The sequence below is a fragment of the Solanum dulcamara genome, chromosome 10 (assembly GCF_947179165.1).
Source record: "Solanum dulcamara chromosome 10, daSolDulc1.2, whole genome shotgun sequence".
NCBI lineage: Eukaryota > Viridiplantae > Streptophyta > Magnoliopsida > Solanales > Solanaceae > Solanum > Solanum dulcamara.
In genome coordinates this window covers 60,419,109-60,444,092 of record NC_077246.1, presented here as the reverse complement: position 1 = coordinate 60,444,092, position 24,984 = coordinate 60,419,109, and the positions used below count along the sequence as shown (strand labels likewise).

The 24,984-nt window shown below is 41.7% G+C and overlaps 1 protein-coding gene across 1 annotated transcript; it reads right to left on the bottom strand.

Annotated features, from left to right (window-relative positions):
- Positions 1-2,618: 2,618 nt before the first annotated feature.
- On the bottom strand, positions 2,619-22,946 carry LOC129869841 (uncharacterized; the record flags this gene model as incomplete). The annotated part of the gene is made up of 8 exons (XM_055944435.1): positions 2,619-2,768; positions 18,662-18,759; positions 18,853-18,955; positions 19,076-19,214; positions 19,886-19,925; positions 21,279-21,447; positions 21,598-21,640; positions 22,342-22,946. Coding segments are annotated over 8 exons (1,347 nt in total), but the record flags the coding sequence as incomplete, so codon positions are not given.
- Positions 22,947-24,984: the final 2,038 nt, after the last annotated feature.

Below are 24,984 nucleotides of genomic sequence, written 5' to 3'. Positions count from 1 at the left end.
AGACTCAATAGAACAAGACTCTATATTCACATTCTGGATATGGACCAAATAGGCCAAATAACCTTGCCCCACCATTTTTCTAGCCTAAAGAAAAAATATGTTCTTACCTGGGTTAGGCTTGTACACCCCTTCCCACTCTAACTTTTCCCTCTCCGGGATCTCTAAAGCCATAATTTTTGCATTACAATTAAGTACAACAAAATAGGGGGACAACCAAGTCATGCCTAAGATTACATCAAAATATGTCATATCTAAAATCACTAAGTCAACCCAAGTCTGGTATCCCATAAACACAACAAAACAAGCACGATACACATGGGTGACTATGACTAAATCTCCAACAGGGGTAAAAACATGAATAGGGGCATCTAGTATATCACACAGTGTATCAGAACCGAAGGCATATTCCATATACACATAAGAATAAGTAGGACCTGTATCAAACAAAATAGTAGCCATTGGGTCACAGACAAGAATAATACATGTGATCACTGCGTTAGACGCCTCTGCCTTGGTCTTGACTAGAAAAGCATAAATTGAGCCTGGTCATCCTGACGGGCTACCTCTCTGCTTGGATGGACTGCTCCTCGACCTACACTACCATTACCTCGGCCCTCATGGGCTTTCGAATTTCCTCCTCGTCCACCCTATAGATGTCCTCTATCATTTCTTCTCCCAGATATTGGTACCATTGCTCGGGCCTACTAGGGTGATGAAACTATCCCACGAGGGTGAGGAGACTCCCTCAATTTATGTCCCAGCTCTCCATAATTAAAACAATCACGATCAAAAGATGGGCGGCTACCCGAGAATGATGTTCCCTGACCCTCATGGGTCGGATGCTGCTGTGGAGTAGCTAAAAAACTGCCAGTAGAAGCGAGAAGCGCTGGCTGAATTAGATGGGCGGTAATCACCGGCCGGCCTGACCCTTTGGAATAGGATCCCTGGAAATTACCTATACTCTTGGACTTCTTAACCAAAGCTTTGGCTTGCCCATCTTTTCTACCTTCAACCTTCTTCACAAAGTCTATGACTTCATTAAAACTCCTGCCTGACAAAGTCATATGGACAAAAAGTACCAGCAACTTGGGGATCAACCCCTTCACAAACAACCTAATCCTTTCCTCCTCTATAGTGACCAACTGAGTAGCATACCTGGATAACACATGAAACTTATCCTCATAAGCAGCCATTTATAATCCTCCCTACTCTAGTGCCATAAACTCATCCTTCTTTATGCCCCTCAAAGTATGGGGCACATACTTTTCTAGAAATAAGGCATGAAATTAAACCCAAGTAAGTAGGGGTAACACTATCGAACGATATTCTACATAAGACCTTCGCCACTGCTTAGATTTACCCTACAACTAAAATGTCACAAATTTTACTCCATATTGGTGCACTATACCCAGCTTTTTCAACCTCTCATACTAATCAATAATAACCTCATAAGCATCTTGATTTTTAGTACCATGGAAGACTAAAGGTTTGAGTTTTAGAAATTTGGTGAGCAAGTCATGCTCAGTACCGGTCATTACTGGACCCATGAGTGGTCTGAAGAAGGCATCAGTGTCTACCATCTTATCTGCTAGCTGAGCTATAGTAGCAACAAGATGAGCAATAGGAACTGGTGCTACGGGCATAGTGAGAATGGCTTCATTGCCGGCCAACCCACTCAAGAAATCCATAATTTGCTGAGCTAGTATGGGGTCAGAGGGGGAATACCAGTAGCCCCAGTCTGGGTGCCCTCCTCCTTTGCAGCATGCTCTTCTTCCTCTCTAACGTCTACCTCTCTCTATAACTCATTCTGGGGAGCAGAAGGGGTCTCACCTACTAGCACCTCCTCAATCGGAACCTCCACTTTGGCAAGTGCTTCTCTCCCTCTGCTCCTGCCATGCCTCTCTCTCCTGTCTCTACCTCGGCCTCTTTCTCAAACAGCGGGCTCTTCCTCTGGCTCTACTAGAGCTACAGTACTTACACTATTATAGAATGTGTTAACCATCTGCGGACAAGAGTTTGAGAAAGGTTCGATACTAATTTGGATCACCAGATTCCAATTGGAATCAAGTTATAGCACGAAGGAAAGAAGATTACAAAACTTTTCCTAAAATCCTATAGCCTTTAGAAGAAAAGTACAAAAGTCTCTGTATCATTCCGCAAGATCTACTAGACTCATTTTGATATGATGAGATCAATGAACCTAGGCTTTGATACAAACTTTATCATGATCCCGACCCACCTGACTGGCACCCACAATAATCCTCAAGTGGGAGAACCATTATTTAAGCCTAATTAACAAAAATCTCAATGTATACAAAAGTTTAAAGATATAGAAGCAGGTTTAAATCAAGAACAACAACTTAGCTCCCATAAAATCAGAAATCATCTAGTTATCAACCCCAAACATTGCAAAAGTACAAACAACTTAGGAACTGAAAGTTATTGTACCAAAACTCTAATAATAAATAAGTCTGGAAAGGGAAATGCAATTCCCAAAAGATGTTATTAAGAGTTAACAAAATGTCTGAACATCTACATCCTGGAAGATGGACTAGAATAGATGAGAAAGTTCATGGCAACATAACATAATAGCTCACCCTTGGACTTGAATAAGATCACTACTCATTTAGGCTATGTCTCTCCACAGCCGATGGAATATGCCCAAGCGATGTCTCTCCACAACCGGCTGAATATGCCCTGTACTCAACAAAAGACAGAGGCAATATAGTATCAATACACAAAATGAATAGTGTACTAGTAGTATCATGCTGTTAGCCAGTAAGCAGATCATATATAAGTAAACTCAATATGACAAGCAAACATATACAGAATAAGTTAACCAATCTCATCTCCAATAATATTCAGCAAGATCACAGTTCTATAACTTTAACATGCTATAACTTCATATAGGGTCCTCTCATGGGATTGTGACACTCGATCCAAGGTTTATGTAGAAAAGTGATATCTGATCGAAATATATATTGGAACATGACATCTAATCTAAATATGTTTTGAAATGTGACACCCGGTCCTAGTCATGCAAACAGTCACAATCACATTCAATATTCAATATTTTTATCACCAAGAAAGGTTTATCACACAACAGGCCATCAAGTGATCATGTGTCACGACCCAAGCCTAGGGCCTAGACGTGACATGGCGAATGAGGAACCCGAAAGTACCTCAAACAAGCCTCTTAGCATTCTTTTAGCCTTTCATAGGTAATAATGATAAATAGACAAGCGGAAATCATAATAATAAATCTTCAACTTACATATGTCCAACAATACCTCTAACTATTAGATTTAATGGGGCTAAGACAAGTTCCTAGCTCACCCTCAATCATAATAGAAGAAATGCCATAATAAAATATCTTAACATATCATAAGCTAGAAAGACAAAGGAGTATTGTTCCCGGAACATGGGAACTCACCAAAAGTAGTCTTCAATAGAATATCAACTAGCCACGTGGAGGAGAACGAGGAGGAGCACCGATCCCTACATGGTGATATCATGTAGGCAAAAGAGTATGCGTTAGTACTTTGAATGTACTAAGTATGTAAGGATGCATGAACATTGAGGAAACATTAAAAACATTTATGTAATATGGAACATAATTGAATGTATGCATAATAAATCATATAGATATCCTTTAAAACATTCATTTTGTGGGAAAATAACCATAACCGACATTTAAGACCATGCGAGCTATTACATGGAATCCAACATAACCCCCTACGTTGGCCGGGGAGACTACTTGCCAGGTAGAACTCCGTCAACTTCAATTATTTCCTTAACTTTAACTTTAAGGGCTATTTATGGATCCATTAGCCTAAGCCTACAAGGGCTCCTATGTTGGCACATAGTTAATGAGACAAGGGGTGGCTATTAGGATTCCCTTACCGAATCCCACCTCAATGCCTCATTCGGTGCTAAGTCAATCCCACGGAATAGTTTAATACTTCAAAATATTCATAGCATATAACTTGAGAATTCAAACATCATATTCGGTAGAATAGCTCATTAAAACATTTGATAATTTAAATATGCAAAAATTGTCCTTATTGCATAAAGAATCCATGATTCATATCATTTCATCATTCTTTCATTTCATAAGACTCCCTTTTTGATCATAGATATTACTTTTATAAATATTTATTTGGAGTCAAAGCTTTCAAGTCAAACTTTATTAAAAACATAGTAAAACTAGGTGGGTTCAAATCACTTCAACTTGCAAATATGTATGTAAATAAATATACATAAATACTTTGAAATCCATTAATTAAAAATCATGCTTTAAACAACCCACCATGAATTTCAAGAACCTTTAAATAGATAAATAAAAGAATTAATTGTAAACCATCAATTCATACATATGAAATTATGTTCCATCAAAATAGAGCAATAATCATTAGTTTAACCATGATTCATACTATTAAGTAAAATTAAGAATTAACATAAGAAAATATTACTTGAAATCAAGATATTTAATTGAAAGAATTTTTGGACTACATGGGTGGAAGAACTCATGGATAAACACCCACATAACTTAGAGTAAAGCTTAAAGAAAATAAACATAATTTATCATATAATCAAAATAATTTAGACATGAGAGTGGAAGGAATACTCTCATTGAAACCTTACATACTTGGAAACCGAAGTTTTAGTTGGTACCGGAAGACTTAATGAACACTCTTGAGTCCTAGCTTCTCTACTTGCCGAAACGTTTTGTGTACTACCCGGAATATATGAATCACCGGAATAGTATTTCTTCACTACTAAGAACTAAAACTATATTTGAGAATGTGTAAAGAAGTGTATAGAGAGAAGATTTGCTTGAGAAAGCTTGATGAATAAAATGAAGAAATAAGGTGGGTATTTATAGGTGGGAAAGATGACCTAACAATAAATAAAATAATTATAAATAAAAATCTGAAAATTTAGTGGAATATATTGATGTCATGGATGATGTTAAATGGAGGACAATTTATGTCATGAGTGATGTCAAATGTATCTAGATCTTTCTATGGTAGGTGAAATGAGTTATCTTTGACAGAATACTCTTTTTGGGAGCTGCGTTTGAATAAGATAAATTCCTTATTAGGATTTGGTGTCTTCATAAGAATTGTAGATATGGAAGTCTAGTTTCATATCGTTCAAGAATCAACCAATTTGGATAAACCTACAGTGAGATATGATTTTTCTTCTATAAACACTCATTTCCGTAACAGCATCCTACCTTACAAAGATTAATTTATTTGACCTACGTAACCTCCGAATCTTAAAATATGGTCTTCATAAAAGTTGTAAGTAATGATCTTGTGGTTACTCAGAAATTTGAATCACTCAATTTGGATATTTCTATGAAAAGTTATGACTAAAATACAGAGGCTGTATCATGTTTAGGCAAAAATTAAAACATCGTATACAACGTTTTTAGGGGATATTACATCATGTCACATATAAACTAGCATGTTTCCCTAATCATATACACATATGCATATCATGAAGCAATTTCATAAAGATATGAAATACATACGGGAAACAAAACCATCACCTACTTCAAATTCAAGCTTCAACAACATTACAGTGCAAGAGTTTTCCCTTTCCGGATGTGTTCCTCTCGTTCTTGGTCTAGCAATAGTAAATACATATAAATGATCAATACAATGATCTAACTATCATGAAAAATAACACAATTCTCATCCTAGGCAAAACCCATGATCTTAACCCCACCCTAGGGCTATTTTCCACATTAGTTTTCAATTCAAACCCTCCCCCAATGATTACCAACCATAGTTTCTAGGTTCTAGGAATCAAAGGATGAATTTAGAGAGTAAAATTCTTACTTTAAGTGTGAAAATTCATGGAAAATTGATGAAAATTGTCATTGGTCATTTTCTGAAGTCTTAGGAACTGTTTTTTGAAAAAATAAACCGTTTTGAGGTTTTTCCCAACTTAAGTCTCGTGACTGGCCCGCTCTGGCGGGACCATTCTACTCTAGCGGGACAAATCCCGCTCTGGCGGGTTGCATGGAAATAGAGAGCTCAGAGTTTGAGCTCCAAGACCCATTTCACAACACCCCCCCCCCTTCCAAGACGTATTAAAATATACTCTTCACGCCAAATTTGATTCCGAGAGTTTTAATTATCCGAATGCGATTTTGCGAAGCCATAAATGCTCCTTATCGTCTTGGATATCAGTTTGTCTAAATAAATTAGAGATTTGATCTCCCACTATTCACAAGGTCTCCCTAGACTTCACTTGACTCAGAATCTGTCCAAGTCTGGCCCACGCTAACTTTTTTTTGAAGTTTCTGGCCCAAAAATCCTTCTTCATTGGCCTATCCATAATTACGGGAACAGTTCGTTACATTTATTAACAACATTGTATTTTATTTTTAGTTTGAATTCATTATAATAGGTATGCCAACTGATTTAGGATTTTTTCACAGTCTATTTGCAATTTTTAGAATATTGTACCCTTTATCAAATTGTATTCTTTATAGTATTTATGTTGTTTTGTATTTCATTATAAATTTTATGTTCTATCTTGCATACTACATTGGGTTTTTCAGGATAAATTTGTATTATTTGAAGGTTGTATTCATTACAATTGTTGATAGGTATGCCAACTGGATTAGGATTTTTATGCAGATCTGTATCCTATTTTTTTCACAATCTATTTGATTTTTCTAGAATAATGTATCATTTCTTAAATTGTATTATTTACCGTATGTATGCCATTTGATTTTATTTTTATTTGTGCATGTTTGTATCCATGCTTTCTTGTCACAATCTATTTGTATTTTTCAAAATTTATTATTCTTTCTGAAAGTGTGTTCATTTAAATTTATAGACGGTTTGTATTTGTATTCAATTCAATTTTACATTTTGTATCTTGCATACTACATTGGTTTTTTTTCATGAAATTTGGTCATTTTAAAACTAATGATTTTTTTCATTAAACTTATTAGTTCTTCCTCATAGCTAGGTTAATTCAATAATTTTTTTGACACAATACCTTTTTGATTAAAGCTCGAAGATCAAACTTGAAATACGACGATGGTTCTTTTATGAAAGAAATAGATCTAGTGTTCAAAATGACCTAACAGGTCGTTACAAGTGTAATGACCTTGAGGGTCATTTTTTATATTTGCATGAAATTACCATTTTACCCCTATTATTATTGCCTCGGGTGTTATTTGTTCAGTTTATGTGGTTAAATGTGTCAAAATCTTAATAGTTAGTGAATTGGGCTAATTCTTGAGTTATATAGGGTTAAGAGGTGAACATGTGGTTTTGGTACCAATCGGAGCTACGGATCTCAGAATGGAATTTCATCGATTCCATCAACTCCAAATGTGAAAATTGGTCTAGAAGAGGTGTCGAAAAACAGATTTGGGGTTGATATATGAATTTGAGGTGTTAAGTTGAAAAGTGAGGTTTTTAAATGAGTTGGTTTGACTTTGGTCAATATTTTGATATCCAAGCATCGAATGAGAATTCTGTCAGTTCCGTTGTGTTATGAATGTTGAGTTTGATCTAGTTGAACATTGACTTAGAGCTTCGGGACCTTAATTATTATTTTAAGTTTTTAGACCAAAAGTTGAGTTTTAAGCCAATAAGGGGCCTGGGATGTATTTTGGTCAAAACAACTTCATTTAGGAAATCTGATGATTCTATTGAGTCCGGAATGTCAAATTTAGTGTAGTAACATATCTGATTTATTTTTATCGGACCCCAAATAATTTTTAAGGGTCCAACCAAGAACAGTTTTGATTGAGTTTTAGCTGCTATTTTTGGTTCTGGTGCAACTCTTCATCATTTATCACGATCGCAACCTTAGTCCATGCGATCGCAATGTGTCAGGTTTTTCATATTCACGATTATGAGAAGGGGGTTCGCGATCGCGATCGCGAGCTTAATGTATCATGATCGCGAAGGTCATTTTTGACCTGAACAATGTTTAATCGGGAAAACCCCCATTTCCATTATTTTTGACTTTCTTGAGCTTGTTGGGGGCAATTTTGGAGAGAATTCATCGAGTAATTTCGTGGGGTAAGTGATATTTCACTAGAATCTTTCATATTCCATCACTTATATCATGATTTCAACTTCTAAATCTTTAGTTTTAAAACCTAAATTCCTTGTTTTCTTCCCTCATCTGAATTTAAGAAAATGGTGATTTCTAACTTGTTTTAAACTCTATTTTTTAGGGTTTTCAACCATGAGTTCTTTATTACTAGTAGAATTATTTTTGTGATAAAATTCCAGATTTGACCCCTTTTCAAAAATGATCAATTTTTGGACTGTTTTACCCCTAGTTTCAAAACCTATCAGTATGGATGTCATTAGACTCCTTATGACGTGTATATTTCATTCTTGATAGTGGGTTGTAATTTTGGGTATTGAATTTGAGGGTTGATCATCCAATGGAGGTGTTCGAATGCGGTTTCGACTATCGAGGTAGGTTTGACTATCTTTCTTGGGGATGAGTTGGGGTAATTAGTCAAATTCTATGTTGTAGACTTTGGAATAGGGTTGTAGAGTAGTTTAGGACTGATGATTTATATTGTGATGCCCATGTGGGGGCTTATATGTGTTGTGTAGCCCGTGTGGGGCCTTATGTGATGTTTTATGTGTGATTAGGACTGGGTAATCTAGACATGACTGAATAGATATATGAAGAGGGTACTTGACTTGTAATGCCCACTAATAGGTTTGAGTTGAGGTTTTTGAGCATGCTTGATGTCACGCCCCGGGAGGGTACCCTAGACGTAACCGGCACTCGAAGGCCATCTCTGACCTCCGAGCGAACCACTTGGCACAATCACTCATTCATTCAAGCACATTCTATTAGCAGAAAACTCAATTTAAGAAATACTTCTCATATCATAAGCGCCGAAGGCCAAATATCTACAATCAAAGCGATAATCAAAATAGGAATCCTCAAGATGACCGCTCGACCTCCTCACATCTCAGTCTATGAAGCCTCTATTCAAGTCTAAAAGGTGCCAATGACAAGCCCATGGCTACCGACAATCAAAAAAAAAAGACAATCAAAAACTGTACAGGAAGGCCCAATATCCTCCGGGAACTAGGAGGACTCACCGACTGGCTGGAAGTGTTAGTGGATCTTCAACGGAGCGCCGGTTGATGATCTCTAGTACCTGTCTCTGCATCATGAAACGATGCAGGCCAAATGGCATCAGTACATGGAATGTACGAGTATGTAAAATGGCCGAATACAACGAACATCAAGAAATAATCAATCAACTCGGGATTTCAATCTCAAAGAGTGACAACTCAATCAAATATCCTAAGTCTAAACAAGGATATGATTTAGACGGGACCAATCATACACAATCAACTCAATCCGACTCAGAGTACTATCAACCCTACTTGGGAGTTTCTCTTAACCGACAACCATCACTTATGAGCCAGTGAAAGTACAACAAACCGACATTGTTGCCGCGTCCGCTCATACCTTGCCAGGGCATGAACGAGTCATCAAATCATGGATCCAATCCAACCAAGTCCTATTATGTCAGGATAAATCTCTCGGGGAAGCATCCGACTTTAACGGTTCCATCCCCCCTACGTTTGGCGACGCAATTATTGGGTTCGAGTATGGACTATACTCTTGCCCAATTCGGTGCTCGATACTTCTCCCAAGACTCATTGCTCATAAAACTCCATCCAATCAATTCAATCAAATCACATCGACAAGTTTCATTACAACCTTGTCAACTCATCAACTCTATCACAATCAAGTCTCAATCTCAATGCTTAATCTCAATCATATCTTCAAGGAAGTGTTAAAATGCATATATACACATCATCTAGATATAAAATCAATCATTACCTCCATCCATTTGAGAAAATCTTTATGACTCATCACATCTTCAAGACTTCAAATCAACATTCTTATAATAGGCAACATGCTTAAAAAGATAGTATACTCTATCAAATCTACATAATTAATAAGACCAACAAACATATTTATCAACTCATTCCTTCATCATCTCATACTCATATAAGGGCTCATTTTAGGAACCTCTTAGCTCAACAACATTAACACATCAATAATTAAATGAAATGGGACAATACTCATTCAAACATGTACCATACCAAGAAACTCCATTTTCATGGATATCTAACCTCAAAACAAGAATAAGGCACATGGGTGGACTCAACCCATGTTTTGGTTAGCCTTACATACCTTAGAGAAGACTTGAAGAAAACCTTGAGGTTGGGTCTTTAATGGAGGACTCTAATCTTGAAGCTTCTTGGACTCCTTTGTTGGAATTGGAGAAGAAGAGTAGAGAGAAGGGAGAGGAGCTCTTAGGGCTTTTTAGAGAGAGAGTGAGGGCTGCCAAAATGAGTTCCCAAAAGGCCAAGGGCTACATATATATAATTGGGTAAGTTCCCAAATTGCCCCTCCTCAAAATATTCTGAAAATAGGCTAAAACGCCATTGGCGCGATAGTGGCGCGTCGCGCCCTTACAGCGCCAAGGCTAATTTCGCCTAAAACCTGCATAACTTTTAGTGGCGCGTCGCGCCAGGGACCAAACTACTGAGGCATGTTCCTGGCGCGATAGTGGCGCATCGCGCCCTTACGGCGCCAGGGCCATTTCCCAGCAGTGGTAACCCAGGCCAAAATGAAATCCCTGTCGTGCTAGTTCGTCTTCGGATCGTCATATCTTTTGGCCCCGAACTCCAAAATCTACGTTCTTGGTGGCGTTGGAAAGAAGACCCGATGACCTATAATTTGATAGGTCATGGGCCACCCGGATTGACGTCTTTCAAACGATAAGGTCATTGAAAGTCGACCCTTACGTGAACTCATCCTAAACTTAGCCACGATGGATCTTTTGGACTTAGCTCGGTCCTAGGGGTCCTCAATGACCCCACATCACCCCCAACGCTCTTAAACTCCTCAGGGACTCATCGTAACTCAAGCACGTACTTCAAAATAAATACGATGGCCCCCACACATGTACAAAGAAGGCCCGAATCTTAGGAAAAAAATTTGAGGGGTGTTACATTATCTCCCCCTTGGGATCATTCGTCCTCGAATGACGAGCAACCAAGAATAGACTCAGGGTAGAAATCACAATCAAAATTCAGTCATTCAATCAATCAAATTCTCAATCAAATATCAATCAAAACTCAGAAAGGTACGAATGAATTCGAGTCAAGGAAGTAGTCATTACCTTCAATGTCCTCCTCGGTAGGCACGAATAGATGTGGGTATTTAGACTTCATGGCTTCCTCCGCTTCCCACGTGGCTTTCTCAACAAATTGATTCCTCCACAGGACTTTGACTGAGGCGACCTCCTTGTTCCTTAATTTGCGGATTTGGCGATCAAAGATTTGGATTGGGACCTCCTCATAGGATAAGCTATCCTTAATTCCAATGCTCTCAATAGGGACTACCAGCGAGGGATCGCCCAAGCACTTTTTCAATATTGAGACGTGGAACACCGGATGAATAGAAGCTAGTTCTGAGGGTAGGTCCAGCTCATAAGCGACACTCCCGACCCGCCTCAAAATTTGGTACGGGCCAATATATCCAGGACTAAGTTTCCCCTTCTTTCCAAACCTCATGACCCCCTTCATAGGTGACACTTTCAAATACACCCAATCATCCACCTCAAACTCTAAGTCTCTCCTCCTCACATCGGTGTACGATTTTTGGCGACTTTGGGCTGTCTTTAGCCTCTCTCGGATAACTCGTACCTTCTCCATGGCTTGATGGACGAGGTCCGGCCCAATCAACTCGGCTTCACCAACTTCAAACCACCCAATGAGTGATCTATACCTCCTCCCATACAAGGCTTCATAAGGGGCCATTTGAATGCTTGCATGGTAGCTATTGTTATACGCAAACTCTATGAGAGGCAAGTGATCATCCCAATTCCCCTTGAAGTCAAGCACACATGCCCTCAACATATCCTCTAATGTTTGAATTGTGCGCTCTGCTTGGCCTTCTGTCTGGGGTGGAAGGCAGTACTCAAGTTCGCCCTCGAACCTAATCCCTTCTGGAAGGATTTCCAAAATTGGGAAGTGAATTGGGCTCCTCTGTCTGAGATGATAGACAAAGGGACCCCATGCAATCTAACGATCTCCTGTATGTACAACTTCGCATAGTCTTCTGCGGTGTCAGTAGTCTTAACCGCCAAGAAGTGAGCTGATTTCGTCATTCTATCCACAATTACCCAAATGGAATCATGTTGCTTTCGGGACTTCGGCAAGCCTGTAATAAAGTCCATGTTGATCATCTCCCACTTCCATTCTGGAATTTCTATGTTTTGGGCTAGACCATGTGGTCTCTGATGCTCAACCTTCACTTATTGACAATTCGGGCATTTAGAAACGAATTCCGCAATATCCTTCTTCATCCCGCTCCACCAGTAGATCTCTTTCAAGTCATGGTACATTTTCATGGAACCCGGATGAATAGAGTATCTAGAACTATGCGCTTCGGCCATAATCCTCTCTCGAACCTCATCAACATCCGGCACGCACAATCTATTTTGGTACCGTAACACACCATCTTCCCCTTGGGTAAAAACCATTACCTCTTGTTTGTGAACTCCTCCCTTCAATTGGAGAAGGACGGGATCTTGGTCTTGCTTCTCCTTCACCTCTGCCACAAGTGAGGACGTAGACCCATCCTGAATGGTAACTCTGCCTTCATTATTCTCTTCCAGATGAACTCCCAATCGTGCTAACCTGTGTACCTCCTTCGCCAATTCTCTCCTTCCTTCCTCTATGTGGGCAGTGCTACCCATGGACAACCTGCTAAGAGCATCAGCAACAACATTAGCTTTACCTGGATGGTAGAGGATGCTCATATCATAGTCCTTGAGTAGCTCAAGCCATCTCCTTTGCCTAAGGTTGAGTTCTTTCTGGCTAAAGACGTATTGCAAGCTCTTGTGATCGGTGAATACATCTATATGCACTCCATACAGGTAGTGGCGCCAGATTTTGAGTGCAAACACCACAGCTGCCAGCTCAAGGTCATGAGTTGGGTAATTCCTCTCATGAAGCTTAAGCTGTCTTGAAGCATAGGCTATCACCTTCCCCCTTTGCATCAATACACAACCCAAACCAATTCTGGAGGCATCACAATAAATCACAAAACCTTCTGTTCCATCGGGCAAGGTTAGAACAGGAGCAGTGGTTAGCTTGGTCTTCAATTTTTGGAAACTCTCCTCACAAGCATCAGACCATTGGAACTTAGCCTTCTTTTGGGTCAGCTTAGTCAATGGTGATGATATGGATGAGAATCCCTCTACAAACCTTCGGTAGTACCCGGCCAAGCCCAGAAAGCTCCTTATCTCTGTTGGGGATGTGGGTCTAGGCCAATTCTTCACAGCTTCTATTTTCTGAGCATCCACCTGAATACCATCTCCAGATACAATATGGCCTAAGAAGGCCACCGATGCAAGCCAAAATTCACATTTAGAGAACTTTGCATACAATACATAGTCCCTCAAAGTTTGTAGAACGACTCTAAGATGATAGGCGTGCTCCTCTTCATTCTTGGAGTAAACCAGTATATCATCTATGAATACAATCACAAACATATCAAGATACGGTTTGAATACTCGGTTCATGAGATCCATAAAAGCGGCGGGAGCATTAGTCAACCCAAAAGACATGACTAAAAATTCAAAGTGGCCATAACGAGTCCGGAAAGCAGTCTTCGGAACATCACATTCTCTCACCTTCAACTGGTGGTAGCCGGATCTCAAGTCTATCTTTGAGAAACAAGTGGCACCTTGAAGTTGGTCGAATAAGTCATCTATTCTGGGGAGAGGGTATTTGTTCTTCATAGTGACTTTATTCAACTGCCTGTAGTCGATACACATTCTAAGGGACCCATCCTTCTTCCGCACAAATAGGACCGGAGCACCCCATGGCGAGACACTCAGCCTAATGAATCCCTTATCTAACAAGTCCTTCAGCTGCTCCTTCAACTCCTTCAACTCGGCCGGAGCCATTCTATATGGGGGAATTGAGATAGGTTGGATATCAGGAAGAATATCAATCCCGAAGTCGATCTCCCTATCAGGAGGGACTCCAGGCAGATCTTCAGGAAAGACATCCAGAAACTCGTTGACAATCGGAACTGACTCAAGGGATGGAGACTCAATGCTGTCATCTTTCACTCGGACAAGGTGATAGATACACCCTTTTGAGATTAGCTTCCTGGACCTAAGGTATGAAATAAACTTACCCTTAGGCACAATAGGACTACCCCTCCATTCTATGACAGCCTCATTCGAGAATCTGAATGTGACAATTTGAGTTCTACAATCAATAGAGGCATAGCAGACATAAAGCCAGTCCATGCCAAGGATCACGTCAAAATCAACCATGTCTAAATCAACCAAGTCAGCCAAGGTGTCCCTGTGATGAATTGACACAATGCAATCTCTATAGACTCTCTTAGCTAAGACAGAATCACCGACAAGAGTGGCCACACAAAAAGGCTCAAGAAGACGTTCAGGGATTTTATTGAACTTACTAGCCACATAGGGAGTTACAAAAGATAAGGTGGCACCTGGATCCATCAATACATAACAATCAAAGGAAGAGACTCGAATCATACCCGTCATGACGTTTGGAGAGTTCTCCTAATCTTGGCGACTACCCATGGCATATAGGCAGTTCGTACCTCCACTCGTACCTAGAGTAGTGCCCCTCTGATTACCCCTAGCTGGGGGTGCGGTGGCAGAGGACCGGGCTCTGTTCCCCCATGCTGGGCACTCTTTCTGAAAATGGTCTATCTGGCCGCATTTATAACAGCCCATCCCTCCCACTCTGCACTCTCCCAAGTGAAGCTTACCACACTTGACACATGGTGGTTTCCCCTGCGCACCCTGACCCATGCTAGCTTGGGGTTGAAAACTTCGTGGCTTGAAATTCTGGCGACTTTGTCCCTGCCGATCATACCTGTTCCGCGGCATCGGGGCACTGGCGGTAGATGAGGCATAGGTGGAAGGCCTCTTCTGGAAGAAGGACCTATTGCCATTGCCCTGCCTCTGCTCATTCTCTTGCCCAGATGACCTTGCCTTTTTGCTCAGGTGCTCTTCTCTATCTTTTCTCTTCTCCTCCTCTACCTGTTGAGCATACACCATTAATCTGGAAAGATCCATATCCGAAATCAACAATGCTGCCTTGCATTCCTTCTTCACATGCCTCCCTAATCCGGAGACGAACTTCCTCATCTTTGACCTCACATCAGGAATCATTTCTGGAGCATACCTGGACAGCTGGATGAACTTTAGGCCATACTCCTTAACCGACATACCTTCCTGTTTTAGGTTTACAAATTCCTCTACTTTCGCTTCCCTCAGTTCTCGAGGAAAGAAGTAGTCGAGGAAGGCTCCCTCAAACTCATCCCACCTAGCAGACTCAGCATCTTCACCCCTTCCCTGTTCCCATTGGCTATACCAAATGTTTGCCACATCTTTGAGTTGATAAGACACCAACTCGACCCCCTCAATTTCTGTAGCGTGCATAGCTTTTAGAATCTTCCACATTTCATCAATGAAATTCTGGGGATCTTCATCAACCTTAGAACCCGTAAATGCCGGTGGGTTCATCCTCAGAAAGTCTCTAATTCTAGTGGTAGCAGATGGCTCCTGGGAACTAGAGCTGAGAGTCGGCGAATTTTGATTGCCGCTTCGGGCGGCCATTAGTTGAGTGAGCATGGCAATTGCCCCTCGAAATTCAGCTTCTGATGTGGGTGCAGGTGGAGTAGATGGCACTTGAGGTACCTCCGCATATCTCGCGGGTCGGCCTCTAGCCCTTGCTGGGCGTGCCTCTAACTGTGGCATCCCTGCATTATCAACATTCCTCTGGCTAGTGGTACGTTTAGGAGGCATTATCTGTAACATATGAACGCACGAATTAGAAAGGAAGTTTCATGGAGTTCAACTCCATCGCACGAATTCAGAGTATGAAAGAAGTGAAATAATTCCTAATGTCCTATAGCCTCCTGCTTATAAGTGTGGTGCACAACACACCCATAAGCAAGACTCTACTAGACACGGCTTCATAGACTCCCTAGGACACTTGAACTCTGGGCTCTGATACCATGTTTGTCACGCCCCGGGAGGGTACCCTAGACGTAACCGGCACTCGAAGGCCATCTCTGACCTCCGAGCGAACCACTTGGCACAATCACTCATTCATTCAAGCACATTCTATTAGCAGAAAACTCAATTTAAGAAATACTTCTCATATCATAAGCGCCGAAGGCCAAATATCTACAATCAAAGCGATAATCAAAATAGGAATCCTCAAGATGACCGCTCGACCTCCTCACATCTCAGTCTATGAAGCCTCTATTCAAGTCTAAAAGGTGCCAATGATAAGCCCATGGCTACCGACAATCAAAAAAAAAAGACAATCAAAAACTGTACAAGAAGGCCCAATATCCTCCGGGAACTAGGAGGACTCACCGACTGGCTGGAAGTGTAAGTGGATCTTCAACGGAGCACCGGTTGATGATCTATAGTACATGTCTCTGCATCATGAAACGATGCAGGCCAAATGGCGTCAGTACATGGAATGTACGAGTATGTAAAATGGCCGAATACAACGAACATCAAGAAATAATCAATCAACTCGGGATTTCAATCTCAAAGAGTGACAACTCAATCAAATATCCTAAGTCTAAACAAGGATATGATTTAGACGGGACCAATCATACACAATCAACTGAATCCGACTCAGAGTACTATCAACCCTACTTGGGAGTTTCTCTTAACCGACAACCATCACTTATGAGCCAGTGAAAGTACAACAAACCGACGTTGTTGCCGCGTCCGCTCATACCTTGCCAGGGCATGAACGAGTCATCAAATCATGGATCCAATCCAACCAAGTCCTATTATGTCAGGACAAATCTCTCGGGGAAGCATCCGACTTTAACGGTTCCATCCCCCCTACGTTTGGCGACGCAGTTATTGGGTTCGAGTATAGACTATACTCTTGCCCAATTCGGTGCTCGATACTTCTCCCAAGACTCATTGCTCATAAAACTCCATCCAATCAATTCAATCAAATCACATCGACAAGTTTCATTACAACCTTGTCAACTCATCAACTCTATCACAATCAAGTCTCAATCTCAATGCTTAATCTCAATCATATCTTCAAGGAAGTGTTAAAATGCATATATACACATCATCTAGATATAAAATCAATCATTACCTCCATCCATTTGAGAAAATCTTTATGACTCATCACATCTTCAAGACTTCAAATCAACATTCTTATAATAGGCAACATGCTTAAAAAGATAGTATACTCTATCAAATCTACATAATTAATAAGACCAACAAACATATTTATCAACTCATTCCTTCATCATCTCATACTCATATAAGGGCTCATTTTAGGAACCTCTTAGCTCAACAACATTAACACATCAATAATTAAATGAAATGGGACAATACTCATTCAAACATGTACCATACCAAGAAACTCCATTTTCATGGATATCTAACCTCAAAACAAGAATAAGGCACATGGGTGGACTCAACCCATGTTTTGGTTAGCCTTACATACCTTAGAGAAGACTTGAAGAAAACCTTGAGGTTGGGTCTTTAATGGAGGACTCTAATCTTGAAGCTTCTTGGACTCTTTTGTTGGAATTGGAGAAGAAGAGTAGAGAGAAGGGAGAGGAGCTCTTAGGGCTTTTTAGAGAGAGAGTGAGGGCTGCCAAAATGAGTTACCAAAAGGCCAAGGGCTACATATATATAATTGGGTAAGTTCCCAAATTGCCCCTCCTCAAAATATTCTGAAAATAGGCTAAAACGCCATTGGCGCGATAGTGGCGCGTCGCGCCCTTACAGCGCCAAGGCTAATTTCGCCTAAAACCTGCATAACTTTTAGTGGCGCGTCGCGCCAGGGACCAAACTACTGAGGCATGTTCCTGGCGCGATAGTGGCGCATCGCGCCCTTACGGCGCCAGGGCCATTTCCCAGCAGTGGTAACCCAGGCCAAAATGAAATCCCTGTCGTGCTAGTTCGTCTTCGGATCGTCATATCTTTTGGCCCCGAACTCCAAAATCTACGTTCTTGGTGGCGTTGGAAAGAAGACCCGATGACCTATAATTTGATAGGTCATGGGCCACCCGGATTGACGTCTTTCAAACGATAAGGTCATTGAAAGTCGACCCTTACGTGAACTCATCCTAAACTTAGCCACGATGGATCTTTTGGACTTAGCTCGGTCCTAGGGGTCCTCAATGACCCCACATCACCCCCAACGCTCTTAAACTCCTCAGGGACTCATCATAACTCAAGCACGTACTTCAAAATAAATACGATGGGCCCCACACATGTACAAAGAAGGCCCGAATCTTAGGAAAAAAATTTGAGGGGTGTTACATTATCTCCCCCTTGGGATCATTCGTCCTCGAATGACGAGCAACCAAGAATAGACTCAGGGTAGAAATCACAATCAAAATTCAGTCATTCAATCAATCAAATTCTCAATCAAATATCAATCAAAACTCAGAAAGGTACGAATGAATTCGAGTCAAGGAAGACGAATAGATGTGGGTATTTAGACTTCATGGCTTCCTCCGCTTCCCACGTGGCTTTCTCAACAAATTGATTCCTCCACAGGACTTTGACTGAGGTGACCTCCTTGTTCCTTAATTTGCGGATTTGGCGATCAAAGATTTGGATTGGGACCTCCTCATAGGATAAGCTATCCTTAATTCCAATGCTCTCAATAGGGACTACCAGCGAGGGATCGCCCAAGCACTTTTTCAATATTGAGACGTGGAACACCGGATGAATAGAAGCTAGTTCTGAGGGTAGGTCCAGCTCATAAGCGACACTCCCGACCCGCCTCAAAATTTGGTACGGGCCAATATATCCAGGACTAAGTTTCCCCTTCTTTCCAAACCTCATGACCCCCTTCATAGGTGACACTTTCAAATACACCCAATCATCCACCTCAAACTCTAAGTCTCTCCTCCTCACATCGGTGTACGATTTTTGGCGACTTTGGGCTGTCTTTAGCCTCTCTCGGATAACTCGTACCTTCTCCATGGCTTGATGGACGAGGTCCGGCCCAATCAACTCGGCTTCACCAACTTCAAACCACCCAATGAGTGATCTACACCTCCTCCCATACAAGGCTTCATAAGGGGCCATTTGAATGCTTGCATGGTAGCTATTGTTATACGCAAACTCTATGAGAGGCAAGTGATCATCCCAATTCCCCTTGAAGTCAAGCACACATGCCCTCAACATATCCTCTAATGTTTGAATTGTGCGCTCTGCTTGGACGTCTGTCTGGGGTGGAAGGCAGTACTCAAGTTCGCCCTCGAACCTAATCCCTTCTGGAAGGATTTCCAAAATTGGGAAGTGAATTGGGCTCCTCTGTCTGAGATGATAGACAAAGGGACCCCATGCAATCTAACGATCTCCTGTATGTACAACTTCGCATAGTCTTCTGCGGTGTCAGTAGTCTTAACCGCCAAGAAGTGAGCTGATTTCGTCATTCTATCCACAATTACCCAAATGGAATCATGTTGCTTTCGGGACTTCGGCAAGCCTGTAATAAAGTCCATGTTGATCATCTCCCACTTCCATTCTGGAATTTCTATGTTTTGGGCTAGACCATGTGGTCTCTGATGCTCAACCTTCACTTATTGACAATTCGGGCATTTAGAAACGAATTCCGCAATATCCTTCTTCATCCCGCTCCACCAGTAGATCTCTTTCAAGTCATGGTACATTTTCGTGGAACCCGGATGAATAGAGTATCTAGAACTATGCGCTTCGGCCATAATCCTCTCTCGAACCTCATCAACATCCGGCACGCACAATCTATTTTGGTACCGTAACACACCATCTTCCCCTTGGGTAAAAACCATTACCTCTTGTTTGTGAACTCCTCCCTTCAATTGGAGAAGGACGGGATCTTGGTCTTGCTTCTCCTTCACCTCTGCCACAAGTGAGGACGTAGACCCATCCTGAATGGTAACTCTGCCTTCATTATTCTCTTCCAGATGAACTCCCAATCGTGCTAATCTGTGTACCTCCTTCGCCAATTCCCTCCTTCCTTCCTCCACGTGGCTAGTTCTACCCATGGACAACCTGCTAAGAGCATCAGCAACAACATTAGCTTTACCTGGATGGTAGAGGATGCTCATATCATAGTCCTTGAGTAGCTCAAGCCATCTCCTTTGCCTAAGGTTGAGTTCTTTCTGGCTAAAGACGTATTGCAAGCTCTTGTGATCGGTGAATACATCTATATGCACTCCATACAGGTAGTGGCGCCAGATTTTGAGTGCAAACACCACAGCTGCCAGCTCAAGGTCATGAGTTGGGTAATTCCTCTCATGAAGCTTAAGCTGTCTTGAAGCATAGGCTATCACCTTCCCCCTTTGCATCAATACACAACCCAAACCAATTCTGGAGGCATCACAATAAATCACAAAACCTTCTGTTCCATCGGGCAAGGTTAGAACAGGAGCAGTGGTTAGCTTGGTCTTCAATTTTTGGAAACTCTCCTCACAAGCATCAGACCATTGGAACTTAGCCTTCTTTTGGGTCAGCTTAGTCAATGGTGATGATATGGATGAGAATCCCTCTACAAACCTTCGATAGTACCCGGCCAAGCCCAGAAAGCTCCTTATCTCTGTTGGGGATGTGGGTCTAGGCCAATTCTTCACAGCTTCTATTTTCTGAGCATCCACCTGAATACCATCTCCAGATACAATATGGCCTAAGAAGGCCACCGATGCAAGCCAAAATTCACATTTAGAGAACTTTGCATACAATACATAGTCCCTCAAAGTTTGTAGAACGACTCTAAGATGATAGACGTGCTCCTCTTCATTCTTGGAGTAAACCAGTATATCATCTATGAATACAATCACAAACATATCAAGATACGGTTTGAATACTCGGTTCATGAGATCCATAAAAGCGGCGGGAGCATTATTCAACCCAAAAGACATGACTAAAAATTCAAAGTGGCCATAACGAGTCCGGAAAGCAGTCTTCGGAACATCACATTCTCTCACCTTCAACTGGTGGTAGCCGGATCTCAAGTCTATCTTTGAGAAACAAGTGGCACCTTGAAGTTGGTCGAATAAGTCATCTATTCTGGGGAGAGGGTATTTGTTCTTCATAGTGACTTTATTCAACTGCCTGTAGTCGATACACATTCTAAGGGACCCATCCTTCTTCCGCACAAATAGGACCGGAGCACCCCATGGCGAGACACTCGGCCTAATGAATCCCTTATCTAACAAGTCCTTCAGCTGCTCCTTCAACTCCTTCAACTCGGCCGGAGCCATTCTATATGGGGGAATTGAGATAGGTTGGATATCAGGAAGAATATCAATCCCGAAGTCGATCTCCCTATCAGGAGGGACTCCAGGCAGATCTTCAGGAAAGACATCCAGAAACTCGTTGACAATCGGAACTGACTCAAGGGATGGAGACTCAATGCTGTCATCTTTCACTCGGACAAGGTGATAGATACACCCTTTTGAGATTAGCTTCCTGGACCTAAGGTATGAAATAAACTTACCCTTAGGCACAATAGGACTACCCCTCCATTCTATGAAAGCCTCATTCGGGAATCTGAATGTGACAATTTGAGTTCTACAATCAATAGAGGCATAGCAGACATAAAGCCAGTCCATGCCAAGGATCACGTCAAAATCAACCATGTCTAACTCAACCAAGTCAGCCAAGGTGTCCCTGTGATGAATTGACACAATGCAATCTCTATAGACTCTCTTAGCTAAGACAGAATCACCGACAAGAGTGGCCACACAAAAAGGCTCAAGAAGATGTTCAGGGATTTTATTGAACTTACTAGCCACATAGGGAGTTACAAAAGATAAGGTGGCACCTGGATCCATCAATACATAACAATCAAAGAAAGAGACTCGAATCATACCCGTCATGACGTTTGGAGAGTTCTCCTAATCTTGGCGACTACCCATGGCATATAGGCGGTTCGTACCTCCACTCGTACCTAGAGTAGTGCCCCTCTGATTACCCCTAGCTGGGGGTGCGGTGGCAGAGGACCGGGCTCTGTTCCCCCATGCTGGGCACTCTTTCTGAAAATGGTCTATCTGGCCGCATTTATAACAGCCCATCCCTCCCACTCTGCACTCTCCCAAGTGAAGCTTACCACACTTGACACATGGTGGTTTCACTTCTTTCATACTCTGAAATTCTGGCGACTTTGTCCCTGCCGATCATACCTGTTCCGCGGCATCGGGGCACTGGCGGTAGATGAGGCATAGGTGGAAGGCCTCTTTTGGAAGAAGGACCTATTGCCATTGCCCTGCCTCTGCTCATTCTCTTGCCCAGATGACCTTGCCTTTTTGCTCAGGTGCTCTTCTCTGTCTTTTCTCTTCTCCTCCTCTACCTGTTGAGCATACACCATTAATCTGGAAAGATCCATATCCGAAATCAACAATGCTGCCTTGCATTCCTTCTTCACATGCCTCCCTAATCCGGAGACGAACTTCCTCATCTTTGACCTCACATCAGGAATCATTTCTGGAGCATACCTGGACAGCTGGATGAACTTTAGGCCATACTCCTTAACCGACATACCTTCCTGTTTTAGGTTTACAAATTCCTCTACTTTCGCTTCCCTCAGTTCTCGAGGAAAGAAGTAGTCGAGGAAGGCTCCCTCAAACTCATCCCACCTAGCAGACTCAGCATCTTCACCCCTTCCCTGTTCCCATTGGCTATACCAAATGTTTGCCACATCTTTGAGTTGATAAGACACCAACTCGACCCCCTCAATTTCTGTAGCGTGCATAGCTTTTAGAATCTTCCACATTTCATCAATGAAATTCTGGGGATCTTCATCAACCTTAGAACCCGTAAATGCCGGTGGGTTCATCCTCAGAAAGTCTCTAATTCTAGTGGTAGCAGATGGCTCCTGGGAACTAGAGCTGAGAGTCGGCGAATTTTGATTGCCGCTTCGGGCGGCCATTAGTTGAGTGAGCATGGCAATTGCCCCTCGAAATTCAGCTTCTGATGTGGGTGCAGGTGGAGTAGATGGCACTTGAGGTACCTCCGCATATCTCGCGGGTCGGCCTCTAGCCCTTGCTGGGCGTGCCTCTAACTGTGGCATCCCTGCATTATCAACATTCCTCTGGCTAGTGGTACGTTTAGGAGGCATTATCTGTAACATATGAACGCACGAATTAGAAAGGAAGTTTCATGAAGTTCAACTCCATCGCACGAATTCAGAGTATGAAAGAAGTGAAATAATTCCTAATGTCCTATAGCCTCCTGCTTATAAGTGTGGTGCACAACACACCCATAAGCAAGACTCTACTAGACACGGCTTCATAGACTCCCTAGGACACTTGAACTCTGGGCTCTGATACCATGTTTGTCACGCCCCGGGAGGGTACCCTAGACGTAACCGGCACTCGAAGGCCATCTCTGACCTCCGAGCGAACCACTTGGCACAATCACTCATTCATTCAAGCACATTCTATTAGCAGAAAACTCAATTTAAGAAATACTTCTCATATCATAAGCGCCGAAGGCCAAATATCTACAATCAAAGCGATAATCAAAATAGGAATCCTCAAGATGACCGCTCGACCTCCTCACATCTCAGTCTATGAAGCCTCTATTCAAGTCTAAAAGGTGCCAATGATAAGCCCATGGCTACCGACAATCAAAAAAAAAGACAATCAAAAACTGTACAAGAAGGCCCAATATCCTCCGGGAACTAGGAGGACTCACCGACTGGCTGGAAGTGTAAGTGGATCTTCAACGGAGCACCGGTTGATGATCTCTAGTACATGTCTCTGCATCATGAAACGATGCAGGCCAAATGGCGTCAGTACATGGAATGTACGAGTATGTAAAATGGCCGAATACAACGAACATCAAGAAATAATCAATCAACTCGGGATTTCAATCTCAAAGAGTGACAACTCAATCAAATATCCTAAGTCTAAACAAGGATATGATTTAGACGGGACCAATCATACACAATCAACTCAATCCGACTCAGAGTACTATCAACCCTACTTGGGAGTTTCTCTTAACCGACAACCATCACTTATGAGCCAGTGAAAGTACAACAAACCGACGTTGTTGCCGCGTCCGCTCATACCTTGCCAGGGCATGAACGAGTCATCAAATCATGGATCCAATCCAACCAAGTCCTATTATGTCAGGACAAATCTCTCGGGGAAGCATCCGACTTTAACGGTTCCATCCCCCCCTACGTTTGGCGACGCAGTTATTAGGTTCGAGTATGGACTATACTCTTGCCCAATTCGGTGCTCGATACTTCTCCCAAGACTCATTGCTCATAAAACTCCATCCAATCAATTCAATCAAATCACATCGACAAGTTTCATTACAACCTTGTCAACTCATCAACTCTATCACAATCAAGTCTCAATCTCAATGCTTAATCTCAATCATATCTTCAAGGAAGTGTTAAAATGCATATATACACATCATCTAGATATAAAATCAATCATTACCTCCATCCATTTGAGAAAATCTTTATGACTCATCACATCTTCAAGACTTCAAATCAACATTCTTATAATAGGCAACATGCTTAAAAAGATAGTATACTCTATCAAATCTACATAATTAATAAGACCAACAAACATATTTATCAACTCATTCCTTCATCATCTCATACTCATATAAGGGCTCATTTTAGGAACCTCTTAGCTCAACAACATTAACACATCAATAATTAAATGAAATGGGACAATACTCATTCAAACATGTACCATACCAAGAAACTCCATTTTCATGGAATAGGGCACATGGGTGGACTCAACCCATGTTTTGATTAGCCTTACATACCTTAGAGAAGACTTGAAGAAAACCTTGAGGTTGGGTCTTTAATGGAGGACTCTAATCTTGAAGCTTCTTGGACTCCTTTGTTGGAATTGGAGAAGAAGAGTAGAGAG